Source organism: Charadrius vociferus, unplaced genomic scaffold (assembly GCF_000708025.1).
Source record: "Charadrius vociferus isolate BGI_N301 unplaced genomic scaffold, ASM70802v2 scaffold611, whole genome shotgun sequence".
In the NCBI taxonomy this organism is placed as follows: domain Eukaryota; kingdom Metazoa; phylum Chordata; class Aves; order Charadriiformes; family Charadriidae; genus Charadrius; species Charadrius vociferus.
The window spans coordinates 1,647,914-1,666,390 of NW_009646844.1; the positions used below are offsets into that span (position 1 = coordinate 1,647,914).

The 18,477-nt window shown below is 38.5% G+C and overlaps 1 protein-coding gene across 1 annotated transcript in view; it reads left to right on the plus strand.

Annotated features, from left to right (window-relative positions):
* Positions 1-18,477, plus strand: part of CTNNA3 (catenin (cadherin-associated protein), alpha 3) — a 518,658-nt gene that overhangs the window by 117,474 nt on the left and 382,707 nt on the right. The window contains exon 7 of the mRNA XM_009894002.1: positions 1,138-1,341. Coding sequence (XP_009892304.1) covers positions 1,138-1,341 — 204 coding nt within the window. The remainder of the gene's footprint in view (positions 1-1,137; positions 1,342-18,477) is intronic.

Below are 18,477 nucleotides of genomic sequence, written 5' to 3' on the forward strand. Positions count from 1 at the left end.
TAGGTTGCTCACGTGGTCTGATTTAACATTCTCAGCCATGAGCTAGCACCGCTGTTTTTGTGTTAAATCCAGAGGTCTTCCTCATCTCCAGAAGTCTAAATTTTGCAGGTGTTGAACCCCCCTTTCAAACAAAGCTGAGACTCTGGTCTGAGATACTTAAATAAAACATAGAGTGTTACTGAGTAGTAAACTCGTACAGAGTGTGATAGTTGTACATAGACATTGCAAGCTTAGTATAAGATACATATAATCTTTTTAAGAATTTACAAGGTAAATATACAAGACAGGCCCACTGTATGGGAGGATAAGGAAGACAGAAGACCCTCAATAAGTGTAGACAGACATAGGAAAGAGTTTGAAATAAGAAAGACTTTTTTTACAACCGCAGTGACAAAACTCGAAGAGGATAAACAGTGCAGGCTGAGAACTTGGGAAGATGGCATGTAGTTGCTTGTTTTAAGACGTACCTTCTGGCAGTCTGGGCCTGAGTTCTTTGCTTTTAAAATGGGGTTGATAGCTTTCCGTTGTCAAGTAGGGTGTTGTGAAGATTGGTAGACCAAATCGATGCTGCAGCAGTAAGAATGCATGCATGGTTATGAGGGTAGACTGGTGTTTCTGTTTCCAGCAGTGAAATGCCTTGTAGAAGAAGAAATGCCAGATACAGGTGTAGGAGAGGATGAAAATCTTGAATCTCATGCAGCAAAATTAGGAAACAGAGGAAGGACTCGGAGACAAGGCAGTTGTAGTCAGAAGATGGCAACATGGCCTGCAGGTAGATGTGATCTTGTCCTACTTGTTCTGTGAGCTGTTTAGGTGTGAACCAGCTCTGGCTGGAAAGCTCTGTTGCCGTCTTAGCACTGGGTCCAGGCCAGTAGGATTTGATAACATGGATGTTGGCTTAGAACTAGTGAGATCTGAATGGCAGAGAGAACTTGGCTTTGTCTGCAACTGACCTGTATGCATAACCCCGGTAGGGAAAACAGAATCTGCCATGGCCAAAAGTATTTTGGATGCTGCAAGGGGAAAGGACTAGTTGTGTCTAGAAAGCATAATGTCACTGTAATTCAAGCCAGTAAAAAATAAAGCAGCAACTTAATTGAGCTGACTTTTCTCACCTGTGCTCCTCATGTTTTCCAGAATTTAATTATCCTGGATCCTCTTGTGGTGAATGAAGAGAAAATAAGGCCATCACTAGAGAAACGTCTGGAAGCTATTATCAGTGGAGCAGCTTTGCTAGCCGATTCTTCTTGCACACGCGATTTTCATCGAGAACGTATAATTGCCGAATGCAATGCTATCCGCCAAGCTCTCCAAGACCTGCTTTCTGAATACATAAACAATGTAAGTAACGAGACTTTTTTCCTTTTTTTAATGTCTGTCTCAAAGTCTATTTTAGCGTATAATAGAATTTAACCTATAATCAGTGTAAATTGGAATTTAACCTATATTTCTCAACATGCTCTTTAAAAGATTGAAAGGAACATTTTTCTACGTAAATCTAAACAAAAGCTAAATATGGATCTCCAGAAATAGTAAGTATTGTATTATATCATACAGTCTGTGGAAAATGTGTATACAATGTACTCACATTGAGGTTATTTTATGCTTATTGTGAACTGTCACTAGTACAGAACAGACATAATCCTTCATATGCTAGTGACGAGAGTTTCTTTACAATTTCATTTCCCAGTTCCCTCTTAAAAATTGAGGACCAGAAAATGCAACAATTTAAATAATAAATTTTTAATACGTAAATAATCTGTTAGTATAATTTTAAAGTAGAGTATTCACACTACTGCATTTGATCTGTGTAAGAGCACCAAGTTACAAGTGTAGAAATGACTTAAAATTAGATTAAATTAGAAAATTAAATTAGAAAGCTAGGACTGTTTGGTAAATCCAGAAATCTAGTTGTCTGGCGTGCTTAATAAGCCAATTAATCTGTGAATTTTTGAAGAGGAATATAGTTTCATTGTGTTTTAAAAATAACTATTAGATTTAAAGAACAGATTTGGCACTTCTTACATCTGGCAGTTAAATGACAAAACAGTGGAGACTCGGATACTGGTAATATGGGTACACAGTGTTAATATCATGCTTTTCCTCTGGAAACATTTTATGTAGGCATACTGTTCTTATCTAAAGATACTTCAAGATGATTCACCAAGCACATTGAGAGGATAATTGTATGATACAGCTATTTGTTTCTTTTTTTGGAAGCTGAAATTCCTTTCTATTCTGTAAGTCATAGTAGTTAACCCAGTCCAAAGCTGTTCTAATAAGAATGTTTTCTTTGTTTTATCCTATTGTCATTGGGATAATGAAGTCTAGGGACTAAGATAATCTATGCATATCATATCTTTTTTCATTTCACAGATATTTTACTTGATGATATTTTCTTTTTATTCACCGGGGGGTGAAGGACAGGTGGGATTTACAGCTGAATTATTTCACTTTCTGTGCATTCAAGTTGCTCTTTCAGTCCCCATACTAGATAAAGATGCTTTCATATTTTTGCTCAAAATTTACCTGCAGTTTCTGTTGAATGCAACATAATTCTTGAACCTCTCTGGTGGTGCTTTACACATGGGTTACCTATGTGAGATTTCTTTAGCTCTGGTTAGCTTGGAATGTTAGTCTTTGATACCTTCTTGTTGCAGTTGTCTGTTACGGTATCTATTCTAGGGTGGATCAGGTTTGCTATTAAGTGGCTGAAAGCTTAGTAAGGGACAGCATCAGCCTGTAGTAGCCAGAGTGTGTGGGAGGATGCAGATGTGGTATATAGCAACCCATATTAGTCTAAAAGATCACTGTGGGTTTCTCACAAGAACCCTTTAGGAGAATTCTTTGTCTTGCAGGAGTAAAACTACATGATTGTAAGTCAAATGGTCTTAAATTCTTGGACTCTTGAAACAAAATTGTGATTATCTTTTCTGTTTCAGAAATAATCATGGGTTTAGGGTTATGTAATGCAGACTAAGGGGAAAAGAAGAATACATAACTGTCATGGTTTAACCCCAGCTGGCAACTAAGCACCACACAGCCACTTGCTCATTCCACCCCAGTAGGACGGGGGAGAGAATCACAAGAGTAAAAGTGAGAAAATTCATGGGTTGAGATAAACGCGGTTTAATAGGTAAAGCAAAAGCCACGCAAGCAAAGTGAAACAAGGAATTCATTCACTGCTTCCCATCAGCAGGCAGGTGTTCAGCCATCTCCGGCAGAGCAGGGCTTCGGCAGACGTAATGGTTGCTTGGGAAGACAAACACCATCTCTCCGAATGTCCCTCCCTTTCCTTCTTCCCCCAGCTTTATATGCTGAGCACGATGTCTTATGGTGCGGAATAGCCCTTTGGCCAGTTGGGGTCAGCTGTCCTGGCTGTGTCTCATCACGACTTCTTGTGCACCCCCAGCCTACTCGCTGCTGGTTGGTGTGAGGAGCAGAAAAGGCCTTGACTCTGTGTAAGCATGGCTCAGCAATGATGAAAACATCCCTGTGTTATCAACACTGTTTCCAGCACAACTCCAAAACATTGCCCCACATTAGCTATTCGGAAGAAAATTAACTCTCCCCCAGCCCAAACCAGCACAATAACCCACTCCGCTGACTTGAGAAGGTCAGGAAGCAGCTATTTAAATATGGCAAAAACGGAAAGTGTCACAGTGTCTGCACAAGGTGGCAAAGACGAGGAGGGAAGCAGAAAGGAAAAAATAGAAAAGATTTAAAGATGTGAAGTGTTACACTAGGGTTAAATGACAGGAGTGGATTTAAAGTTTTTAGTTTCTTTTTGTGTTCTTGATCTGCTTATACAATTAATGTTGATCTCAATGGAAAAACTCTCACCGAGGATAGTTTATGGCTATTACTGAGACTGGATTAAATAAGTTTTTCAACGAGAAGATTCTCAGGTGTCAGTTACTTTATTTCACAACTCTAACTCACTGAAGAAGAGATGACAGATTCAGGAGACAGTGCTGATTTATCACTGTCTTCTGGGCTCTTCTATTAATAATTTCAATAAGGTAGGACTGTGAATTGAATGAGCTATAAAAATTATGCCAGCCATTTTTTATCATAGTACAATTTAAGGACTAAGTGGTGATTCCCTCCCTCTCCTTGGGAACACTGTTGTACTCCCCAAGCAATCACACTGTCTATGTAACACTTCACGGGAGTCTGTGTGTGTGTTCTCATGGTGTATTTGTGCCCTGTGCCCAGAGAGAGGCTCAGAAGCATGAGACTGGGAAGTTTTCCAGGCTCATACATGAGACTGGAAAGTTTTCCTTGCCCGCTATCCACAAAGGGCATGCTTTTGCTCCTGTCGTTGTCCTGATGGTGCATGGTTCAAAAAACAGCCTACCCACTGTCATTTCAGTTCTTTTCAACCACTCTGAGTTGTAGTAGTCAGCTGCTTGGAAGATTTTCTTCTGGATATGTCTGTCATTTCTTGCTATATTGGTTTGATTACTTATCTTAAGGCTTCTTTCTATCTGAGTATTGCTGGTGGGAGCTGCATTGCTTCAGAGACACCACACACAGGAAGTGCCACCTTCACAAATCCTTCTGTAGCAGCTGGTTTGCCAGGAAGCTGTACATTCAGTGTATCTCTAAAGCCCCTGGGCCTCGTGCTGACGGTGAATGTGGCCTGCCTGGTAAGTGTTTAGCTTTAACAGGATCATGGCCAAGGACTTGAGTGCCTAAATTCTGTGTGAGTTCTGCATAATCTGTTTTTTTGAAGCTAGCCCTCAGGGCCTAAACAAATGTACAGGAACTTATGATTTAGCCCTAACTATTTGAAACAGTATAAGGACTATAGCTTTTGTGGTTCCTAAATTTGGGGTGTGTGTGGGGTGTGTGTGTATGGTTTTGTTTTGGTTGGGTTTTTTTGTTTGTTTTTTCTTCAATTATTCCAAGTCTCTAATAAGCCTTAAGGACATCAAGTGAAATCAAGGGCCTATTGGTGTCAGTGATAAAACTTTTTACTGCAAGCTGGGAGAAATATCTTTTCAGCAGATACTGCCTTTTATACAAGTGGCTGTTTTTCACAGAGGCTGTATCACAGTGAGGTGATGCAATGGAAAGTTAAGCAAAATGTTTGCTACGCTAATAAAGACCCACTATGTCTCCGAGAACCTTAAGTTTTTCTGTTCACAAAGTAATTCAGACATATAGTAAATTGCAAATACATTTATAATTCTTCTGAAAGGCAGCGATTTTCTTCTGGTATTTCGGAATTATTTGTGTACTATTGTTATCCTTTCTGAATTTTACTCATAGACATATATTGCAAAGGGATACATTTGCATTTCAGGACATCAAATAATAGGAATTACTACTGTGAATTTGAATAGCTTATCAATGGCAGAATCATACTGTGGTGTGTGGATAACAATGTATCCATAGGAGCAATCATTTTGTTCTAGTAATAAGCACTTGCATTTTCCTAATGACAAGCTCTTGTCTTGTCTCTGCTCATCCTTTAAAATGAAGAGTTATTGAACACATTGGAGTACAGCAATACTAACCCTCCATGTTTCTTGAATTCTCTCTCTGCTTTTACTCCCGGTCACAATAGGGATCTGCACCTACCTGGGTGATCAAAAGGGATAATAGAGTTGTGATTGAGTGTGGGTTAAAGTGGCTGTTGTGAGCAGCAATTAGGATGATTGCAGGCACTGCTTTCTCTGCCTTCACTAAGTAGGGATGGGATGTCTGAATAATTATTCTGGACCCACTTGTGGGTTTGAATAAAGATCATTGCCTAGATTGTTCAGACAAGCCTGAAAAAAAGGTTGGTAAAAAAAGGTCAGACATATATGGTATGATAGCTGCTTTCTTGAGTTAAAGTTCCTTTACTTTTGGTATGTTGTTTGTGATATTTGAGTTTTATTAGTTTCTCAGCTTGTTCTGGTATTGGTTGGATGTAGGCGTGTATATGCATACACACACACACACGCTGTTATGCATGCTGGGCCAGTATACTTTATGCCTTTTCTGATAGATTGTGATTTTTGTTCTTTCTTGTTGTGTATTTCAAAAACTTCTGTTTCTTAACTGGGATTGTATGTTAAAATTACGTATGGTTTGGGGTGAAATAATGTCAGGAAAATAGTTTGCATTTTCATTGTCATTTTCAAAGTTTTTGCATGTTTCAAGACTTCTATTTAAAAACAGTTTCAAAGGAAAATCTGAAACATTGATATATGAAAATATATTTATAAAAACAATATTCTCTTGTTCTTTTTAAATACATCAGCCAACTTGATACAGATTTGAAAACCGTGTCAGTGCCACAGAAGAATTTCTCTTGTTAAAAATATTTCACAGATTATTTCACACCCAATTCAAAGAAGTGTGTGACTGTGCAAACTAGCAATAATTAAACCTGCGGTTCTGGATGTCCCTGGGCTGCCTGTGCCCCCAGGTGATGGCAGCTGCTGCCACTTGCTGTACCACAGGAACTGCCATGTGTGTGGCACTGCTATACCGAGTGTGGCATGGTGCAGAGCCAAGCCATCCCTTCTCACGCCAGCAATGGTTTCAGACTCTTAATTGAGACATTTAAGAAAATGGAAGGAGACTAATGATACAATTGCTGTGGGGCCGGCTGAGGAAGTGGACTGAAGTTGACCACATTGTACATATTTATATTGTTTATCTAGGGTATTGATAATCAAGCCCTGACCATCCATGTGGCCTAAGGTTAGGCTATGCTGAGGCTGACTATAAATCTCCCCTGCTTTGTGGCAGACAGCATGGGACCATTCCAGGAATGATGCTGCAAGGGAGATGAAATAGTTGGTGGCAGATAGTAAAGCGCCTGTATTACATGAACGGCATACTTGAATCTCACTGTGGCATGTGGCCGTGGGACCTTTATCTCCTTGGGTTCCCTGAAAGTTCTTTGAAGCCTGTTGCTTCACCACAGGTTTGTGTCGACAACTTCTGGATATGAGACTCATTTGGATTTGAGGCATATTTGGATCTGAGCACATAAACTGAAATGCTGTGAGGATAAGACTAGGAGCTAGGATCCCTGAAAGTGGGGTGACACCCAAGACAGGGAGTGAGCTGGACCCTGCTGAGCCCTCTAAGGGAAAGGTATGCAGTACAGAGTTCTCTGTAGCCATGGGGAAGGTCCAACTGCAGGCGAGATGATACAGTGGATAGCTGCAGCTTGTGCAGTTGCGTCTGTCTAGATTTCAAAGTGTAATTGTTCACTTGCTGGAACCTGAGCGATATTGCCAGTGCCAACAAAAACCAGAAAATGGATGGAAGACCAGGAGTCTTTATTGATGGCATGGTTCTGGGCCTTACTCTTTGTCTCAACTCATAAATTTGAGTGCTGTGGAAGTGCTAATCCCTTGCTTTACCCCTGTATTGAGTATTCTTCAACAACAGCTCAAGGTCTGACCCACTGGCTCTATGTAGACACTGCCCCTGATTGATAACGTTTTGTGTAGTATTTTATTGCCATTCTTACTCTTTTAGAGTGGAAGGATATATAGATACCTCAAACTTCATGTTGCTTGTACTTTATGGTTTCCTAATGAAGACTTTTACCGCTTCCCTGGATGGAGGGAAGACAAGATGCTTTGGTTTATCATCACAGTGGTGCAGTGTGTCTTGCATTTAACCTACTTAGTCTTGCTCTGAGCAGCGGATTTTTCATTTCAGTGCTCAGGGGGAACATTTTTGGTAGTTCTGGAAATTGCAAGAATTCCTCCAAAAGAGTTATTTCAGATTGAAGAAAACATTTTGTTCAGCTTAAAAAGGGAATGTTACATAGTTTTAGTTTAAAGAATTGCCTAGTCATCTTTGTTAGGTATTTGCATCTCTTGGGGCTATTTTAGCGTAATTATCTGTGTGCTATAGCTGCAGAAAAGTGACTACTGATGATTACTAATAGGTATATGAAAAGACTGATGCTCCATAAATAAGAAACTAGGGCACAAAATGGTATCTCTAACCAGAGAAAATTCATATTGCACAATTCAAACAACTGAACTTGTGAAAAAGCTCCAGACACTTTTCATATCTGCTACAGCTCTTTATGGTAAAGCTTGTGTTCTCCATTCACATAAGGGTTCACCTAACCTGTTCCTGTCAGACGGACTTCAGAGAACACAGGCTATTCCAGAAAACATAGTGTTTGCTGCTTTTTAAGTTTCATTAAATTGGGGCTAATTTGCATTTTGTTTTGGAGTGGGGACATAGCGAGCAGTCTAATACAAATATTTTTTAATAGAACGCTGAAAATGTTTTTGGAACGTATAATTGCCTTCATGAATACATTTTTCATGACTTAAAAACGTAAACCTTCTCATCTCAGTACCTGCCAGCTAGTGTTTGGTCTTCTATAGAAAACTGTTATGGTGATGTGTGTTAAAATTTTGTCGTAAGAGATCTTCTTGCCAGATACGAAAAGTATTCCAACCAGTCCAGATCATATATTGATATATGTCTAAATATGCGGATTTTACCATTTTCACAGTTTGTCCTTTGTTGTTGTTGCGTATGGTGAAGCTGCTGGAAGGACGTTACCAGCTCTGCTAAGGCACGTGCATCTTTTTACAGAGATTTTTACCTCCAAAACGTGGTTTAATTGTAGCTTCTAGTGAAATTGTCTGTGTGGCTACTTGGTATCATGAATCTGTAAAATTGATAATTCAGCTCATTGATTAAAGCTATGACTGAAGAAATGCATTTTCATATACGGCTTTGTACCTTTAGCTTTTTAGGTTGATGTGTCTCTAACTTCCTCCATATAATGAAAAAGATTCCAATCATCTATGACACAGCTGAAGATTACAGCATCTGTTTAGAGTTATGTTACGTATGTAATTTGTTCAATAATATACTTTAGTATTGGATGCTCCAAATTGTTACCAGTGACATCTAGGCAGCTAACAATAGGGGACTCTCTGACTTTTCCTTCTTGGTTACTTCTACTTTCTTTCACTAATACATATCTTGAATTGTATTGCTCTCCGGTTGAAGAACTGAGCCCAAACTTTGCAGACTAGACTAACCGTGGAGTTTGAAAAAAATCCTTGTTAAAGTATTCAAGAACAGAATAGCTGTTGATTATTCATGCAAGTGGTTGAACTATCCGACTTCCTGAATTCCTTTTTTCTGTATTTCTATAACGGAACATGAACAAACAGAGCTTGTATTTCTGTTTTGGTTTTTTTTTTTTTTTTCTAAAAAGAATGGATCCAAATGTTTTTACTTTACTGTCCTTTTCCTATTCAAACATTTAAAAAACCCCTGCTGTTCCAGAGAAGTTAGGAAGTCAGGTAGAGCAAAATGTAAACTACAAAAATTTCAATGTGTGATGTGTGGGTGGAAAATGTCACTCAGATTTTTCTTACTCAGGGTTTTTTAATGACTTTATCAAGTATTATTTTTTCAGAAAAAAATATTTATTCCGGTAAAATTGCTATGCACATATGGCATATTATGTTGGCATTTATGCAGGAAAACATGTAGTTTTCATAGTTCTGTTGTTGACATTGGCTGAGTACTTAGTTCAGTTGACTTTGAACAATCCTACAGCGTTTTTTTTCACATTTTGTATGTGATATGTGTAATTGAAAATTATTTTTCTGTATGCTAACTTTCGTCAAACAGTTCATTTTATAGGGAAATTAGGTATGAACTGTTCCTGCAGAAGATTTTTAGTGTGCTTAAAAGACAAAAGTAGTCTAGTGAATTCCCCAAATAGATGTACAGTTGAAAAATAAGCTTCAGTTAAATTTACCTGATTATAGATGGTCTTACAGAATTTGCAATAAACTGGGATATATGCACGTGAGCTAGAGAAAGATAATGAAAGATTTTCTATTCTTAAGCCCTGTTTTTCATTTAACGGTTCTGAGCCAAGCTATTTCAGGATTAATCGGATCTTAACTTAAGGCTTGCATTGAAGTAATGTAGCGTGATGAGCGACTCATGGCTCTGTAGAGGATGATTCAGTACAATAATCAGTAATTTGTATTTGGTATACCTGACAGGACTGGAAATATATTGGGCTGCTGAAGACTAATTTTTTCTCAGGGAACCTTCAATAAAGTAGCGTTTTCTCTCTCCAAGATGATATAAATTCTCGATTATGGCAATAAACAAGCATTACAAATAAATATTAAAGTATTTGTTAACTCAAAATCTACCTAGATGTTTAATTTACAAGATTTTTTTATAGTTTATGGAAAATTGTTGTCCTTACATGAGGTTTTTCTTGACCAGTTTCTGTTTTCTGAAGGATGTTAAAGTCTGATCATTTTTCTAAATGTTAGTATGCCATTTCTAGAACACTACTGAAGTCTAGTGTTTCAGAATGCATTTATCTTGGTTTTTATCCTATGTATAGGACAGCTGTTTTGCCTTGTCCAAATACATTTTTAAATTGTATTCTGTTTCAGATCAAAAGGCATTTACTTCTGGTTTATGTAACAATTCTTATTAAAACGATCAGTCATTGACACTTTAGGGAACTTTTTATAGAATATCGATATTGCAGACAAATGAAGACCAAATCCAACATTTTAACAAAAGGATACTTTTTTCTAAACAAATACAAAATGCCTTAAATTCTTCTCGTAAAAAACCCTTAATTGCTGAGTACGTACCCTACGCTACCCCAAATATCTCTGTGCAATTTTTAAACACATGTTGAGTGTAATAGCATGCTGGATGTTGTTTAACTTGACTTTTGTCAGACTTCTGACACTGTCTCCCGTAACACAAACGGATGAAGTATGGACTAGATAAGTTGCCAGTAAAGTGGGCTGAAAACTAGCTGAAGTGCTACGCTCAAAGGGTTGGGATCAGCAGCACAGAGTCTAGCTGAAGGCCAGTAGCTAGTGGTATACCCCTGGGGTCAATACTGGGTCCAGTACTGCTTAACCCACTAAGGCCCTGGATGATGGGAGACTGCACTGCTGGCAAGCTTGAAGATAACACAGAACTGGGAGGAACAGCTGATGCACCGGCTGGTTGTGCTGCCCTTTAGAGGGACCTCAGTAAGCAGGAGAAAGGGGCTGATAAGGAACCTTACGAAGTTCAACAAAGAAAAAGGCCAAGCCCTACGCCAAGCGGGCCATGAGCCAGCAGTGTGCTCTTACAGTAAAGGCCAACAGCCTCCTGGGCTCTGGTAGGAAGAGCAGGTCAAGGGGGTGATCCTTCACACTTGTTGAGTTCTGCTGAGACCCATCTTGGGGTGCTGGGCTCTCCAGTACAAAAGTGACCTGGCTAGACTAGATAGAGTCCAGTTGGAGGGCTGTGAAGCTGGTTAAGGATTTGCAACGTTGGCCGTACAAGGAGAGGCTGAGAGACCTGGAATTGTTCAGCCTGGAGAAGAGAAGGCTCCAGGGGGATCTTATCAGTGTGTAGAAATAGCTGATGGGAGGGAGTAAAGAACACATAGCTAGACATGTCTGAGGGGTCCGGGTGACAGGACAAGAGGCAATGGGCACAAACTGAAATACAGCAAATTGCATTTAAATAAGAATAACCCTTTTTTTTCTGGGCAGTGGTTGGACACTGGAGCAAGTTTCCCAGAGAGGTTGTGGAGTTCCCATCCAAACCCCAAATAAATGTCTGTAGTTGGTTGTGGGTTGGACTGGATGATCTCCAGATGACTTCAGTATGTGGATTCTGTGATTCTAAATATTTGAATAAGTTCTGAAGTCTGTGTAACTTCATGGATGTTCCCGACAGCTTCTTTTAATGTAAAGTAAATATCATTATTTGCTAATGGAAGATAAAAAGATACTCTGGTAATGAGGGTAGGACAAGAAATTCCATAGAGTAAAGTAGTAAAAATAAAATTCCTTTAATTTGAATAATGTTTGGCAATCTTGAGGTTGTAAAAGGGAGAGTAGTTACGAAGTTAAATTCTGTGATAGTTAATCCTTTATGTAAAACAAAGGTTAGAATGATACCTTGAATTCCTTGTAGAAATCATTTGGGAAGTGGTTGATTAAAGGCTCTCCCTATGGATTTCATCAGCCAGAGTATTGAGGTGTACTGTGTGGCTAAAAACAAATGCTTTTTCTTGTAATTACTCAGATTTAAGATATTTGTGCGCCAGGAACCGATGAGATGCTGCAGTTCTTAATTTCTAGAACCAGAGGTGACTTCTCTTTGATAGAAATGGAGGTATCTGCATAGTTCTCAACCGGCTTTTCAACTTAATTGCTTGCCTAACTTCTATTTATCTTTTTTATGAGGAATGAAAAATAGAGTTTTATGTGAAATAGCTTATGATCTCTTTTGATGAAATCAGTACTGTATTGTAAATCTATTGCATAAAAAATTTTAATGCTTTGTCTTTCCTGTTCAGCCAGATCTTAAAACAGTCATTTTAAGAGATTTGGGGACCTGAGGATCTAAATCCAAATTCCACATTTCCATTTTCTTTCTGAAAAGAAAATCAAAACATGGCTTAAAGAACAAAACCAGATCCTTGTCTGTGGTCATAAACAGCATTTATTGGCACTTCCTTTTTATTTTAACTTTGAATCCATTTCAGTGGATTCATTTCCAGTTGTTGTTTCTCTGTCTGATGTGCTACTCTTCTTTTTCTTAATTAACTAAAAGTAAAAAGGAAGAATGTTCTTTTGTATCATTGCATTTGTGACCAATATGTATGAACAGAAGGCTGGAAAAGTAAGCAATGAAACCAACCCCCACCATCGCATTAAATAAAAAAAAAAAAAAATCCTTTCAAGATCAGCTTTTCTCAAGAATTGCTTCTCGCGGTTGTTTTGTAGGCCTCTGTTGCCAATTGGCATATTTTCTTCCTGTTTGAGTATGTGAAGAAAATAAATGTCTCAAATCAGACAGCTGCAATGCTTAGTAGAATATATTAAATAAAGTAAATTATTCTAATTACTCTATTTACTGGAAAATCCTTGCTATCTTAGGATATTCTAATTATTTTTAACCATTGTTTCATTATCAGTAGCAAAAATTACAGAGAATTTATACAAAGATGGAAAGAAAGGATAAACCAGCTACCTAACTAGGGGCTGTACTCGGGAATAATCTAGGATTATCTTTTCTATCGAGTAACAATGTTTCTAATTTTTTCAAAACCTTAATATTGTCTAGGAGGAATGATCAGTCTGTAAAAACAGATAACTGATAAAGGAATCCCTCCCTTCATTCTCTTACTGAATAGATTTAGCTCTTTGCAGGAGAAATGAAGACTAATAATCAATTTGAATTCCACGTAAACGGGAGAAAATAAGAAATATAATAATTACATACACCCTGGATGCAGTCAGTGGAAAACATGACTGGACCCCAAGGTAAATGTCTTCTCTGGAAACTTGATTAGTACTTGATTAGTGTGCAAGAGCACACTGTATTCTTAACATGTCTTTACTACTGTGCACCTGCACAAATGGATGCGAGAGAGCATTTGCACACAAGCAAGAACCATTTTGGTTTGGCAGTGATGTTTCCAGTCTACTGTTTGGAACGATAAGGAAAAGAAGTAGATGAAAACTTTGCAAAGAATGAAACAAAAATTATGACTAGGTAAAGGAATAATGAAATGCTATATGACAGCTTGTAGTCATTTTTTAAGGAGGTGAGTTCGTAATGACATTTTCGGTCCTTGCTACAGCTTGCTAGGAAACGGAGTTTTTATTTCTTGGCTTTCAAGTTACTGGCAAACTTTTTGTTTCTAATTTGAAAAAAAGAGGCCTACTAATCTTCTGGGTTCTGCCAGCCACCTCCTGTGTTCAACTGTGCCCAAATTGAAGCAAGATAAAATACACTGGGATGCCTTCCACATTGGCTAAGGTTGCCAACATTATTATTGGTTTTATACCTGTCCACTCCGGAACAGCTGTGGACCAACTGACCAGATTATTGAGAGGAGAGATGAAGTATTATTTAGATCCCAATGGGAAACCAGGGTGGTGTTGCATACGAGTGAGCGTGCGAAATCTGAATAAGCCCCAGGTAAGGCTGCCAGGTTCTTAGGCTGTCTGGCTCCTTAGTTATTGTGATCCCCAGAACACCTGATTTCTGAGCTGTTAGAACAGAATTTTTGTAGATCAAGACTACTCAGGGACTGGTACCTCCAAGTTCTTCCCAGAACAGACTGGGAGCAGTGGATCTGAAACTTTCAGATTTTGGTTCCAAGGCCATCTTGCAGAGCTGGCAGGGTATGTGCTTGTGTCTTGTCAGAAGATCAGGTGTGCTTGCTTTATTTCTGTGGAATATTCTGCTTTTGATCAACTGGCAAAATTCAATAGAAGAAAGATTCCTCTGGAGAACTTCCAGTCAGGTGTATTCCTGATTTCTGTCGTTTTGCTTCATTTCTTGCTATGTTTGTTTTCCAGTTAGTCTGTAGCATTGTCAATGTCATTTTAAATGTTTGGTAGAATTGTAAGCAAGTAGTAAGCCCTTTACTTAATTTTGTCTCTGTAGTTTTCATCAATATTAACTTAATTGTTGAAACTATTAGTTAACCTAAATTATTGTATGACTGTATTTTATCAGGGACAGCTGACATCTGTTGGTACTCCCTGCTTAAAGAAGGGCCCACGAGAAAGTTAGATCAGGTTGCTCAGGGCCATGTTCAGTCAGGTCAGATTTCAGAAGATGCAGATTCTACCGACTCTCTGGGTGCCTATTCCGGTGTTTTATCCTCATTGTGAAGCAGTTTTTCCCTCTGTGTCATCAGGGTTTCCCTTTTCCACTTGCTTTGATCTAAGCGCTCAGTTCAGCTGGAATAGGTAGTCCCATTGTGTACTTCGCATGTGTTGCTGTCAGCCACTCCGGTCTGTCCCCTTCCTTGGGCGAGCTCTGATGGGTTACCCTGTTCGTCAACGAGGTCAGCTTGCCAAACTAACTATTCACTTGTTCTTGTTGGATTATTTTTCTTTCATTTTTACTGAGCTGAGTCAAACTCAGAGAAGGGTACACACGCTCTCTGTGCATCCCCAGGGAAACAGGAATGAGTAACGGAGAGTGCGGAAGTGGGCTGGCTGAGCAGAACTGTCCCTTTTGTGGGCTGGGAGCTGTTAACTCAGTCCACCCTGGGAAATCAGAAACACCCCTGCACTTTCTCCCTTGCCCATCTGACTCGTCATCCTTTCCTGGCAAGGTGTGTGTTACACATTCATTCTTAATGCATGTCTTAAGCCTCAGGTTGCACTCATAAAGAGGTTCTCATTAAATAACTTTCATCCTAACACCTGTTAGTTCTTTCACAGTGACACGACTGTATTTTAACTATTAATTTCAACAATTAAGTTAATATTGATGAATGTATGCAACTCCTGTTGTCAGCTGAATGGTCCTTTTATAGTGACTGGTTGGCAACTTATACTCCACTGACTGGAATTTAAGAACAACCCAGAATACGTATTTGCTTTTTGTTGGGCAGGAATCATCATGTAAATATGACATGAGAGAGCTTTGCAATTCTTTGACAATTTTTACTGGAGCTGTAGGTACAAACTGATGGATTTATTCTGGAATAGATGGTAGTTTGTTCATCTGCACTAGTTCAAGCAGCTTTTTTTCCCCCCTTTTTTTTATTTTTTTTCACTATAATTGGGTTTGGTGGTTATAGAGGAAGAATGACTTCATTATGAGTTGAACTGACTTTATCATGATAAGCTTGAGAATCTGAAAACGTACTATCAAATGTCACTATTTTATGTGATATATTTCACAGCTTAAAACAATTTTTTTCCAGAGTTGAAATTAGAATTGCTGACAGTAAGGAAATAAAAATGATTGATGGACTGTTTACACTTGACCAGCTGCTAATGAATTCTCACTCAATATCTTGTTAGCTTGTGCTGAAGTAATACATAAGGCAACCTAGAAAATAGCCTGAAGTTCCTTAAACTACAAGGAAGAAAAATTTAAGTTATTCTGATGCTTTTGATCTGTGAACTGTGATAAAAGCTGTGACTTTTGATGTTCTGGGATGATATGATTGATAGTATAATTTTTAGTATTCAATTGTTTACTCTTTGCTGAATGTTACTGTATGTTATATTTTGCCTCAGGAGCAGGGAGAAAGGGCTCTTATTTTCTTTGTTGGTCCCTGTAGCCCTTGTTCAGGTGGAGCTTTCTCCAAGGGAGGGAGAATGCACTTCCTTTGAGAACAGCAGAGCGTGCTCAGCTGAGTGAAATTTCTGGAGTTTCCTAAGCTGGGGACTAGTATCTCTTAGAGGAGACTTCAGAGAAAGAAGGTAATATTTCCGTGGATCTTAAGGGAGTTTTTAAAAGTTATTGCATCTCAAAAAACTTCCATTGAGAATTCTTAGCCTGAGAACAAGCTTGTAGGAAAGGAAGGGGAAAGGATGACCAAGGGAGGGATTGGTTGACTAATACTTTGATTTCTAGTTTCTTTTATCCAGCAGCACAGCTTTTTTGCTCTTTCAGAATTGTGTTGCAGTAAAGCATAGCTTTGGTTCAGTGTCTTTTTTGATTCTCTTAAGGAGAAGGTGGAAAAGGTTTTGGTCGAGAGAGGAGCGGTTTCCAGGAGCCTCCTAATAGCTGCTTTTCAGTGATAAATAAAATTTCGATTCTTAAATCACTATATGGGTGAGTTGTTTTTTTCAGTGTGAGAAATATTCACCAAATATTCTTTCAAGTACAGGAAATATCTCAGAAGGCTGCAGATGAGTATTTAATTATGAGATTAGCTAGTGTGTTGGGGCTATTGCCTACATCAAACTGTGCTACATAAAACACTCATGTCCATTGCTGACTCCTATCATCTGTAGAAGTGCAAAAATCCCCCTACTTTAGAAGGTGAAATCCTCTAAAGCCTGATTTTAATGGAGCCAGAATATCATCTTGTTTCACGGAGTTAAGCTCAGCTCTGTTGATACCAAAGGACAGCAGTGTAGCATCTGGTAAAATATAAGGGGGAATGAGGGGGGGGAAGAGGGTCTTATTAATTTTTTAGAAAGTGTGGTCTGTGTTGAATATTTCATGCTGTCCTTTTTGTTGTTGCCTATATTGCCAGACACCCATGTTTACTGTAGTGGCTTATAAACATTCTTTGAAAAATATACTCAATATTTTTGTTAAAACGCAGTCCTGGTTATATATCTCTCTTATTGGAATAGTGCTGTGTTTTTGATGCTTTGACATTCTCCCTATGCAGTTTGGCTATTACTTTCTTTTTCTATTGACATTCATGATGCGAAATGGAAGAGTTTCTGTAAAGCAGAAGGAAGATATTGCAGTTTGACCTGCTCTTTAAGCCAAGCAAATTAGTAAACAAAAAAAATGTTGAAAAATAGTGTGAATTCATCCTGTTTTCTTTATGCATTTTTACCAGTATTTTGTGGCAGATGAAATTTCTGAGCAGGACTAGACTCTGAATGTCTCTTCTGGCCTCAAACTGCATGTAATTATTCAGAGTATGCCATTTCTCCTTGTAGGAAGCCTTATTACCCACAGGCAAATGTAATCTATCATCTTTTCCTTCAGCAGTTCCCCTTTTCCCTCTACCCCAAAAGAAATCAGAAAAGACTTATAAGGTTCTGCAGCCCACAAAACCTGCTTCATTATCCTTAAATCAAGTATATCTGATTGCAAAGCTCTTATTTTTATAAGAATTTTGGGAGCAGAGTATTTTACAGTTTTTAGGGTGCTTTTACGAAAGGTGAAAAATGCATCTTTTAAAACTAATTCTTTTGAGAGTTATTGCAGCAAAGCAAAAGCCCTTTTTTGTCAGAAGAAAAATAATGGATCTACCTTGAGATGTCCGAACAGAGTGAAGTATAAAGCTGAAAAGATAACATCAATTCAGATAGTATTGTCTTTATATATATTGTGTTACTATCCTGTCCTTCTGATGTAACATAACATCTTCTTCACCTGTTTTTACTGCCATGACAGATGAGGTAGACAGCTTGTTGAATCTAGACATCGTTGTGTTCACTCCCCTTTCCCAGAGCATTAAATCTGTTTTGGGACCAATCAATATGAATGAGCAGCTTAATTTGTGCCTTCCCGTTTCCATTACTTCCTGTTTACTTGTGTATCTTCATCTGTTACCATAATGACCAGTTACACAGTTTTGTTAAGTCATTCATGGTTGAATCATTTTGGTCTTCCCTTTACATCTGCTTCTCTTACTGCTTACATCTTCTACTCTTACTTTGTTTCTCCGTTTTACACATCTACCCCATCTCCTGTATTGATAGAATCGAATGTTTTCCTAGTTGGATGTGTTTCCTAAAGTTTGTGGCCTAGGAGAAGATGTTTTTCAGTGAAATGCTGATTCATTTTTGGACAGCTTTAATGGAGGTACTGGCCTTGCGTAGGAAATAACTGTAAGGATCTCAAGAGTTGTTATTGGTAGTTAGCACATTTCACCCTCATTCTTAAGTGCTGGTTTGCTTATTTATCTCTGCAGCCAGAGAGTAAACTTATGAAGCAGCTCATACTATTTCAGCTTAGTTGACCTGTTGATGCTACAAT